Source organism: Heptranchias perlo, chromosome 1, assembly GCF_035084215.1.
Source record: "Heptranchias perlo isolate sHepPer1 chromosome 1, sHepPer1.hap1, whole genome shotgun sequence".
Taxonomy (NCBI): domain Eukaryota; kingdom Metazoa; phylum Chordata; class Chondrichthyes; order Hexanchiformes; family Hexanchidae; genus Heptranchias; species Heptranchias perlo.
The window spans coordinates 81,635,873-81,647,983 of record NC_090325.1 but is presented as its reverse complement, the minus strand read 5'-3'; the positions used below and the strand labels follow the sequence as shown (position 1 = coordinate 81,647,983).

Below are 12,111 nucleotides of genomic sequence, written 5' to 3'. Positions count from 1 at the left end.
CGATAATTTGCAACTATTATGTTGCCTTGGAGTCTCTTGTTCATCTTTTTATATGACAGCATTGAGCTCAGAAAGTGCATAGAAGACCGCAGTATAGCCAGGCTGGTCGATAACATTCATTTTATTACTACCTTCTTTTCTATCATGGAAATGGAGCATGTGATATTTTATAGATTGTCAGTTGAAATTCTTATTTACCTGTTTTCTTGAGCCCCTGGTGGAGCGGGGCCGGGGTTGGGGGGTTCCACAACCATTCTGGACTTAAAAGATTGACAAGGTTCCATGATGCAGCCAGATCAACTTTTGGCATAAGTTACTGTTCCAGTTAAAAGCATTACTGCTCAATGCTCGTCAGTAACCCTTGGAGCGAGATTGTGCCTTGGAGATTACTCATTGGTGGTGTGTTTATGCTTGATGCTGTTCCATGGGCATGGGTGCCCTCTGGTATCTCTCACTGTCCTCTCCCTATCGTAGAGGCATTGATGGCAAATGTAGCACCCCTCCTGCTACCCCGGCTGAAATCAGCTAGCTCAATATTGACCAGGAACTGAATGTTGGACCATGCACGTCTCTACACTCAGTCACACTCTGCTTTCACCAACTGAGCAAATGGGGGAGCCTTACTGATAAGTTCCACCTCCTGCTGTACAAATCTTTGCTTCTGGATCTCTTACATAAATATAATTCTAAGTCTGTGTTACCATGCGGTAAATTAATTAAGTCAAGGGGTAGTTTTCAAATAATTAAGCTGTTTAAACCAATTATTGAAAATGTGCTTTGATTTACTGACTTCATTTACTACCAGCTGCAGATTGTCAGTGAGATTATAATATCTTGCAAATGATTTCGTGGGTAACTATGCATGATGAACACATAAGGGAGAGAGTTCATCTTTGCACTGCGTGTAGCAAAATTGTAAATGCATTTAAAAAAGCACAGATTTACAATTCAGCCACACTTAGCACAGAGAGGAAACCTTCAAGCACAGTTAGCAAATTAGCTTTTATGGCCACCCGGCATTTCAGCCAATGTCATTGCGTTATGAGCGACATGGTACAATATCATGTTAGTCTGAATTATTTGATACTGCTGCATCTAATTGGGAGTAAAGGTTCGGGTGAGTTTTAACTGGCAACTGAAAGTCAGATTTAAGCAGATGTTGGCTTCCCTCCAATTACCAGTACAAACAGGGTACAAGATTTTAATCCACTGATTAGATAAGGACCTGTGAACCAAGTGCCTATTGTTCTGCAGATCCCTATTTGGCAATTAAATATTTAGTGATGTAAGCCTACTAATTACTGTTGGTTATATTAGTGTCGGGCACTTAACTGTCCTCGAATGACATTTTTCTGCCCCTATTTCAACAGAGGCAATGTTTAAAATATAGGGGTTACTGCCTCTAAAGGAATGGAATGTAATACAGATGCAGTAAACATTCTTACACTAATAGTGTCAACAGTGATTTCTAGACTTTAACTTTGTAGGCACAGTAATTTTCTGAAAACAACTTCGAGCCACAGTGGAGTTTAGGTTTTCTCAGCTAATTATGGTTTTAATGTCATTTTTGGTTACGTGCCTGTATAAACAGTTTTAAATAAAATAAAATTAAATACATGATGTAACTATGTGTGAGATCAATGAAGTCATAAAACTTTAATTGTATCACAATCTGTCTGCCTGAGGGAGGATCTCTCAATCACTGTCGATGCTAATGAATCCTATTCTTCCCCCCAAAAGAGAAAATGTTGATTCTCACACATCCCCCAGGCAATCTTGTTCGTTAAGTCGGTAGATATTTATATTTGATCATGTGGTCATCATTTAATTGAAAAAATTAATAATTACATCAATAATCTGGAATCCTTTGGAAGAATCTTTCTAAAAAATGTCAAACACCCAATGGACTCATTGAGAAGGATTTTCTAACAATTAGTCAACTGTCCTAATTCCACTACCAAAAGATCAACAGGATTCATTCAGCAAAATTCAATATTTATCTGCCTAATTAAAAATTGTTTTGTTTAATATTAATGAAAGGAGATAAAAAAATTAATAAAATTGTACTTAGTGTTATCTCAGTGTGAGATCAAAAATGCTAAAGCAGGCCTGGTAATAGTTAACAAATTGTCCCTATGTAAAAATTTAGATTGAACTGTAGCAACAGCCACAAACTCTTGACTAATGCAGTTAAGTCTATTTCTTTTTGGTAACTTACTATGCACCTACTGTGATGCTCAGCAAATTCTGTGGCCAAACACACACTTATTTTACATAAGACAGTGTTCAATTTGGTCAAACTAACACATTTCCTTTTTTAGGGACAGGGAAATAGAGGATCAATTCATATATCTTCAACCCTTCCGTCTATTAGCTATTATCCATGATTCTATTCTATGTTTCATTCTGTTCTATTTTCTTTCACCACTTAATGAGCGATTTCCCTAACCATTCTCCTTTGCACAGATTAAGGCGTTCTACATTTTCTAAAAAGAGACCAGTTTCCTCTATATAAATTTGTATAATTAAGAACTCTCATTTTGATTCATGTGCTGTACAATTCCTCAGTCAGGGCTGGATACTTGAAGAGCTTGCTAGAAAGGACAGGTCATTTTTCCCTCTGCCACCTAATGAATGTAACAGTTTTGGATTTCTGTCATGCAGGTAAAGACATATTCCAGTTTGTAGGGGATGCGAGATCTGCTTACAGAAGTGGTTTGTGACATTTAATGCGAGTAAACTATTCGGTGTAATACTCAAAATCATAACATTTGTATTAAATTAATATTCAGGAACATTACTAATGATGTGTGTGACAGTTTTCATACCTACAGCTTGAGCCATTTACAGGGGGGGCTGGCTCCCCGAAAGGGCACAGGATTCTTCGATATTCTTAGGGAAAATGGGGGGGGGGGGGGGAAGCTGATAATAAAGCACTGCAGAACCATTCATAGGGGCACTCAGGGAATCTCCCCAATTTCCATAAGGCCAGTCCACCCAAAGCCAAAGTTATCTGTGCAAATTTAAGATGTGGGCAAAAGGTTTCTGGAAGAAAAACTGATAGTAACTAACCAGTGTTGGAAAATTCAAGAGGTGTTGGATCGCTATTTGGCAGAGAAAGTGGTTGAGGAGTATAAGAGGTAGAGTAATGTGTGGCATTTTCTGAACTTTGACACAGACCAGATGGACCACAATGGTCACTTCCGCTTGTACTCTATGCTCCTATGGTAGATGCCTGTGTTCGTGTCCTTATGGACTTTCCTAAATGCCGTGTCAAACGTTAATCTAATTATACTGTCTTCCTGTGGAACATGTATAGCGCCATCATTTTTAATGATTTTTAGTAAACATTCCATGCATCATATGCTCAAGCATGTTGCATTGTAACAACCTGTACACGGGTAGAATAACTTTGCTATTGTTCCTGTGATCCATGACTGAGATGAAAACAAATGATTTAAATGAAAAAGGGAAAGGCACATCTTGAATGTTTTTTGTATCCAGCATTGGTTCCATAACAATTAACTCTGTTAACATTACACAAAATTTAACATTACAATTTTTTTTAAAGTTTCAATATAGTCAATAAAATTTTGCATATATGTTAATAAAAATAATTACTACACTGTTTTAAGAAATTAAACTAATGTTTCTCTTTAGTTTGTGTGGATACTCCTTTTGGTAGGTCGCCACAATCTTTCTGTCTCCGCAGACTGTTTATCAGCAAGACACAGGTCTGTTATAGCAGGAAGCTGATGATGTCGAATTGCATCAATTAAATCCTGATTGCCTTGATCTCCCTCATTCCTCAGCTAAACCTTCCCTCGTTTAATTCATGCTCTGTACGATGCATTTTCTCATCTCATTCCTAACTGTCAATGATGCCTTTTCCAGAATTAATTATACCCACTGTATATCCTTGAGGCCTTGCCCAAACATATCAGTCACACATTAACCTGATTATACTGTTTTCCTGTGAGTTAAGGCATTTCTCGTTCAAAGGGGTCCACATGTCAATATTTGCAATCATGAATGAGCAAAAGAACTCTGAAAAATATTCATTAAGGAAACCAGATAGCTGTAGTGTCACATTCTTATGTGTTGCATTTTGACAGCTGTCTGAGTCAGATTCAATTTTTCATACTGCTACAGGTCATTTTTGGTGTCACCTAAGTCCGTCTCACACAAAAATTAGCATTGCGGTGATTTACAATAACTTGCCAAATTTTAGATGATCAGGGATGTTTGGTGCATATACCAAATAAAGCTAGCCTCATTTTGAACAATATTTCAACAAAAGTCCCAGTTCTGAGACTCTGAAATGGTCCTTCTTGGGATGACTTGTTTCACTCCTGGAATCAGACAATTAGTTGGCTTCACATTCAGAGGATTTTGCTGATCTATTTTCAATTGTTACAAATTCATTTTTATTTCATCACTATGTTGCATAGGTGTCTGCATATGGCACATTGAATTAAGTAGTAAACATAAGAACATAAGAAATAGGAGCAGGAGTAGGCCAATCGGCCCCTCGAGCCTGCTCCGCCATTCAATAAGATCATGGCTGATCTGATCCTAACCTCAAATCTAAATTCATGTCCAATTTCCTGCCCGCTCCCCGTAACCCCTAATTCCCTTTACTTCTAGGAAACTGTCTATTTCTGTTTTAAATTTATTTAATGATGTAGCTTCCACAGCTTCCTGGGGCAGCAAATTCCACAGACCTACTACCCTCTGAGTGAAGAAGTTTTTCCTCATCTCAGTTTTGAAAGAGCAGCCCCTTATTCTAAGATTATGCCCCCTAGTTCTAGTTTCACCCATCCTTGGGAACATCCTTACCGCATCCACCCGATCAAGCCCCTTCACAATCTTATATGTTTCAATAAGATCGCCTCTCATTCTTCTGAACTCCAATGAGTAGAGTCCCAATCTACTCAACCTCTCCTCATATGTCCGCCCCCTCATCCCCGGGATTAACCGAGTGAACCTTCTTTGTACTGCCTCAAGAGCAAGTATGTCTTTTCTTAAGTATGGACACCAAAACTGTATGCAGTATTCCAGGTGCGGTCTCACCAATACCTTATATAACTGCAGCAATACCTCCCTGTTTTTATATTCTATCCCCCTAGCAATAAAAGCCAACATTCCGTTGGCCTTCTTGATCACCTGCTGCACCTGCATACTAACTTTTTGATTTTTTTGCACTAGGACCCCCAGATCCCTTTGTACTGCAGTACTTTCCAGTTTCTCACCATTAAGATAATAACTTGCTCTCTGATTTTTCCTGCCAAAGTGCATAACCTCACATTTTCCAATACTGTATTGCATCTGCCAAATCTCCGCCCACTCACCCAGCCTGTCTATATCCCCTTGTAGGTTTTTTATGTCCTCCTCACTCTCTACTTTCCCTCCCATCTTTGTATCATCTGCAAACTTTGATATGTTACACTCGGTCGCCTCCTCCAAATCGTTAATATAGATTGTAAAGAGCTGGGGACCCAGCACCGACCCCTGCGGAACACCACTGGCCACTGGTTGCCAGTCCGAGAATGAACCATCGATCCCAACTCTCTGCTTCCTGTTAGATAACCAATCCTCCACCCATGCCAGAATATTACCCCCAATCCAGTAATTCTTTATCTTGAGCAATAATCTTTTATGTGGCGCCTTGTCGAATGTCTTCTGGAAGTCTAAATACACTACGTCCACTGGTTCCCCTTTATCCACCCTGTACGTTATGTCCTCAAAGAACTCAAGCAAATTTGTCAGACATGACTTCCCCTTCGTAAAGCCATGCTGACTTTGTCCTATTAAATTATGTTTATCCAAATGTTCCGCTACTGTCTCCTTAATAATAGACTCCAAAATTTTACCCACCACAGATGTTAGGCTAACTGGTCTATAATTTCCAGCCTTCTAAAACATTAAATAAGCCAATCACCCCCATTTCCAGGATTTTCTGTCGGCTGTGAGGGAGGAAATTGAATGAGTGGGCGTATTCAAAGTAGATGGTAATGATGGAGCAACGTCGTACATCATATTTTCCACCATTATTGTTAAACAGCGCTGGATATTTGTAATGCCAGAAGCCGGCGGGAATGAAATAAGAGCCAATGGCGGGAGCGGCAAATCAAGAGGGGATGCTGCCGGGGACCCAATGAAGTGGTCCTCGGCAAGGTAAGTGAGGGAGGTCCTGGCCAATTGCGGCCAGAGTTGGGGAGGGTGGGGGGAAGCCTGGGAGAGTGGAGGTTAAAATCAGTGCTATAGTTTCTAATTCACATTTAACAACTGGAGTCAAATGTAAACAGCATCTGAATAGGACCCAATTATTATGGTCTTACCTTTTTTCTTTTGTTATGCTGCTCATCTTCTTCGTTATTACCTGCAGATTGGCACAAACAACATATTTTTTAGAGCACATGACCAGGGGATTTTTAAAAGTCCATGCAAGGAAATATTGCTACAATACAATATGCCATCCTTCTCCTTCACTTGGTAGAACAAATTGGGGTGGCTTGTTAGTTGTGGACACGGGGCTGATTGCTCTAGGATGAAAGATGCTGGTTTTGCTCCGCATTATAATGATCATAATTATGAATGAGGAAGACTATTTGGCCTTTCTAAGTTTATCCATCCAGAAAAACCCCAAAGTTTCCCTATTGCAGTATCCAGTTGTTTCTTATATGTTCCCATGGTTTTCACATCCACTATCTGAAAGAATATTCTATATATTGAACACTCTCTGTGTGAAGGAGAATTTTCTGATATCTGTCCTAAAGTTTCCTTTTACTATTTTGAACGGTGTCTCTTTGTCCTATTCTTGCTATTTAATATAATATTGCAGATTTATCTTTCCATTCTCCTAACTTCTACACCTTGAAAAAGATCATCAGCTGAAAAGCATCAGTTAACACAGCTTTTACACTAGCATCGATTTTAAGGACAATTGGTTAAACCTTTATTACATGATGATGCATTTAACAAAGTTAATTTAAGAGATCTTTAATATTGATAAAACAATGGTTTTGTTTGGTTCAATGCAGGAAAGGCCCGAAAGACCTCTTGATACTGAATCAGAGAGACATAGGGCTCCATTTTGCGATCGCGTTTCCGGCGGGTTCCCAGCGGGGTGGCCCCGAAAATCCCGATATCCGGTCACGTGACCGGATCGCGACGAAATCCCGGCCACTTCCGGGTACCGCGCTGACGTGCGGGGCTGCGCGCGCAAGCCCCGCTGGTGGGAATCCCGCAGGCAATTAAAGCCAGCGGGGTTCCACTTGAGAGTACTTACCTTGCTCGTTGTGGTCAGTTAATGAGCTGAAGCAGCTGTCAAAAGAGGAAGTGTGGGATTTTAGGTTCAAGGCAGTGAGTTTCACACACTGGGGGAAACAGTCCCTTTCCAACCAGGCGTGTTGCAGCCAGCAGCCTGTGGCAGGTGCCAAGGTGCGCTCCACGGGGGAGAGCCCTCACCCACGCAGGAGGCCACCGCGTCACATAGGGCAACCCCTGCCCTCCACCACCCCCCGCCAAGCCAGAGGACAGACCGACACGAAACCGCAGCCCCAGTCCGAGGACCCACCCACCTACCCTGCACAACCCCTCAGACCAACACCTGCCAGATGGGTGGTGCGTTGACATCGTCGGAGGACGAACAGGATGACCAGCCCCAGCAGCCTCGCAGTCCACGCCGTCCGCCTCAGAGACGTGGGGCCCCCCAACACGGTGCTGCGGCACACCCACCTGCACAGCAGGAGGGAGGGCAACCGCAGAGAGAGATGCGTCGCAGGAGGCACTACCCTCCGCACAGGGTGTACAGAGCGAGGCTCAGCTTCATGGACCTCTCCGAGGAGCAGTGCATACGGAGGCTCAGAGTCAATCGCCAGGTAGTCGCCGACATCTGCAGCCTCCTTAACGACGAGCTGCTCCCTGATGGACCAAGCAGCATCTTCCTACCTGTCGCCGTCAAAGTCACCACTGCCCTCAACTTCTTCGCATCCGGTTCCTTCCAGGGTGCCACCGGGGACATCACCGGGGTCTGTCAGTCCTCTGCACACAAGTGCATAAGGCAGGTCACCGATGGGTTGTTCCGCAGGGCCTCGCACTACATCAACTTCGCCATGGACGAGCGCAGCCAGATGGAGAGGGCGGTTGGATTCCATGCCATGGCCGGCTTCCCACGGGTGCAGGGTGTAATCGACTGCACCCACATCGCAATACGGGCACCTCCGCATGAGCCAGGGCTGTTCATCAACAGGAAGGGGTATCACTTCATGAACGCCCAGCTCATCTGTGACCACCGCCAGAGATTCCTCCACGTGTGCGCCAGATACCCCGGCAGCTGCCACGATGCCTTCGTCCTCAGGGAGTCCGCCGTCCCGCCCATCCTACAGGCACCCAACGCCGGCAACGGCTGGCTCCTCGGCGACAAGGGGTATCCCCTACACACGTGGCTCATGACACCTCTGAGGAACCCCATCACCGAGCCGGAGTGTCGGTACAATGACAGCCACACTGCTACCAGGTCTACAATTGAGCAGACCATAGGGCTTCTCAAGATGCGCTTCAGGTGCCTTGATCGTTCTGGGGGAGCGCTCCAATACACACCATTCAGAGTGGGACGAATCATAGTTGTCTGCTGTGCCCTGCACAACATGGCCCAACAGAGGGGGGTGCCGCTGGAGGAGGCCCCATCCACACCCGCCACCCACATTGAGGAAGGCGAGGGCGAGGAGGAGGAGGAGGAGGAGGAGGAGGAGGCGGAGGAGGAGGAGGTGGAGGAGGAGGACGCGCCAGAGGATGTTGGACGACCCATGCGCCGAGCCGCGACTCACCGGGATGGTCGCCGGGCCAGGGAGGCACTCATACGTCAACGGTTCTCCTAGAGTCAGACACTGCGAGGCGCTCGCATCTCCTCACCTGCACATGCGAGCGGCCATACCAGCCCCCTCCACTGAAGAGTGTTGCCAGTAATCCTGCACCCACAGCAGTGTGCCCAATGGGTGGCAGCAGGTGTTCGCCGTCATGATGGCCTCCACGGAACGCACCTATTGCACAGGCCGCGGAAGAATGGACGAGAGGTGGCAGGAGTGGTGAGAATAGAGTATTTAATATCTCCAATGTGACATTATATTAAAAAAAAATGTACAAATTAATAGACACCCTGGTGTATTCCCTTTGTGATTATAACGCCTTTGCATTTCTTTTCCGGGTACCCCTACGTGGTGCTACCCCTGTGGCTCCAGCAGAGGTAGTGGCAGGTTGCTCGTGTTCTCGCCTGGGTTTCGGTGCCCGTGAGGGCACCTCCACAGACTGCTCCTCCTGCACCGGGGCAGGGGCAGACTCGGCCACCTGGAGAGGAGGCACCATTGCGGGTACTGGTTGAGAGGTGGGCGACTGGTGGGACGTGGGGGCGCCTTGAGAAGCGTCCCCGCTTCTATGTCCCCGGTCACCATCATCCCTCTCTTGGCCTCGGCCCACATCACCCCTTCCACCCTGCTGGACGGCAGTTTGGATGGCATGTGTGAGGCCTTGCAAGGCCACCCCTAGTGTATCCCTCAGCCTGTTGATGGCGTCGGAATGTTGCTCACCCTGAATCCGTACAGACGTTGTCAGGGCCTGCATGGACTCGATCTGGAGCTGTGCGTGACGCTCGAGGGAGGCCAGCCTGTCCTCCACCGCAGACAGTCCCGCACCTACCCGCGACACTGTGTCGCCGGTACCCTCCTGTGCCTGCGCCACCAATGCCCACATGCAGGAGTTGGACTCCTCCATCGCCTGCGCTATTGTGGACAATGCGCGCGGCACCTCTGCCAGTACCTCAGCAATTAGCTGGTGCCCCTCGACGACTCTCCTTTTCACTGGTGGCCCCCTGGGTTCAGCATCTGGGTCCGGCTGAGCAGAGCCTGGAGATGAGTGCTCCCTCCGTCGCGGACCCTCCGCGGCTGCCCCTGCCACCAGGGTCTGCTCATGCTCACTCGTGCGCGGTGACTCATCAAGTGCTACCCCAACTAGTTGGCGAGGGGGACCCACCGAGGTGCGTGTCTCTGCGCTGGTGGATGGTTGGCTCTGATGTGACGATGCACCCTCAGAGACCGCCATGTCCTCTGAGGAATCGCCCTCCACGATCGCTTCACACAAAGACGGACCTGCAAGAGAACAGAGGGCACTTTGAGGCATGTGGACCAACTTGACAGTGCGCCTGATGGCAGGTGATGATACGGTAACTCGCGATCATGGGTGTTGAGTGTCAGCTTTCCCTTACCGGCCGTTTCGGCAGCGACACACTCGCCATCGGCCACCGACAGGCAATGTCGCGTGCGGGCGAGGTCGAGCGCCTCCACCTCGGCGTCGGTGAGCTCCACCACTTGCGGCGGCCCACCTCCGGTGCGTGCCCTTTCCCTATTGTTCTTGCTTCTCTTCTCCTGTGAAGGCAAAACACAGATGTGTGAGTGGGTGCGTATTGCATCGTGAGACGCATCGAGCATCGGTGTGGTTGGGTTGAGCGTGGCGCGGATGGATGGGAGGATGCGTGGGCCACGTGCCCATCCCATTGCATGGGGATTGGGGTGTGTGGTAGTGTTCGGGTGGGGTCAGGGACGGTGGGTACTTGCGTGCACGGCGAGGATGGTGAATGAGTGGCTGTGAGGATTGCTGATGGAGCGCAGTGGTGGCTGTGCAGGAGGGGTTGTGATCTGTTTGGCGTGATGGTGGGGACGGGATGTGGGAGGGTGCGTTGGTGTACTCACCTTGCCAGACCTAGTCAGGTCATTGAAGCGCTTGCGGCACTGCTCCCAAGTCCTTGGGGTGTTGCCCCTGCTGCTCACCTCTGCCGCCACCTCTGCCCATGCCTTCCTGGTGGCGGCGGCAGGGAACTTGCGTCCATCTTCTGGGAAGAGCGTTTCCCTCCTCCTCCTCACGCCCTCCAGCATCAGCTGCAGTGCCAGGTCTGAAAAACGGGGCGCAGCCTTTCCCCTTTGCTGAGCCATCGTCTCAAACCGCTTGCTTGCAGCAGGAGGGGCTTTGGGAGACTGCCCCTTTAAGTGGAGCTCCTACATCGCGTCGACGGTACTGCGCATGCGCAGCCGGCCGGCACGCAGCTGGGGAGCGGAGAACCCGGAAGCAGGGCTTAATCAGGTCAATTATCCCGCGATCGCGTGGGGGACGCACACGATTAGCCGTCCGCGTTTTCCACGCTCCCGGAGGACCACCCGCTGGGAACCCGCAGGCCTGCTAAAATCGAGCCCATAGTAATAGAAGCTCAACAAGGAAAAGAAAATGGCTTAAATGCTTAATTAAAAGTCTTAAAGTCGGAGTTAAAGACAACAAACACTGAACAGTTTGAGAAACACTGAAACCGTAAATAAACTTTTGGTTACTTGTTTGGTACAATATTGTAATGAGTAATGGTTTAACATTACACATGACTTGTACTAATACTAAGATGTATTATGCTTTGTACAGTGAGAATACTTTGGGTATCTAATAAAATCGGGCTAATTCATTGGTTGTGAAGCGCTTTGGGACATCCTGAGGTTCTGAAAGGCACTATATAAATGCAAGTTCTTCCTTCCAGTGGCATTTGTGGGGGGCATCTGGCAGGAAATCATATGTGTACAACCGCAGTTGCCCACCATGCACTCCCTGCAAGCACTGCTCATCACTGAGAGCATGGACTCGGCCTGGATATGTAAAATACATAAACAAACCCAGTTGAGCTGTTCAAATGAGCCATGCTCAAAACAATACATCAATATCTCCATAACTTAAGATTGGGATCCAGCCTTTAATTCAATCAAAGGGAGCTGTTCTTCATAAATTAAGAAGATGCTGGGGTGGAGTTTAATTATTGGGTGACCAGAGCATGCAGGCCAGCCATCTGATAGTGCCAGGCGGGAAGCCCGGCTCATCTTGAGGTGGGAGTGGAATTGTTGAATGCACAGTTTCTGCCTCACGTGGTTCATGTTTTCCCAAGTCTGTTTTCCTATGTAACTAAAGAGCCATTCAACTGTGCCCAGCCTAAAGGCATCCTCCAGCTCATAACATATACTCCAGAGGATCTGGTGACAGCTGAAGGTTCTTCCAGACACTCAGCAGCACAGCATGTAATTTGGT

The 12,111-nt window shown here is 46.9% G+C and overlaps 1 protein-coding gene across 1 annotated transcript in view; it reads right to left on the bottom strand.

Moving 5' to 3' along the window:
• LOC137338985 (cyclic nucleotide-binding domain-containing protein 2-like) overlaps positions 1 to 12,111 on the bottom strand; it is a 140,620-nt gene that overhangs the window by 31,222 nt on the left and 97,287 nt on the right. Inside the window, exon 16 of the mRNA XM_068001900.1 lies at positions 6,342 to 6,382. Within this exon, the coding sequence (XP_067858001.1) occupies positions 6,342 to 6,382 (41 nt within the window). The remainder of the gene's footprint in view (positions 1 to 6,341; positions 6,383 to 12,111) is intronic.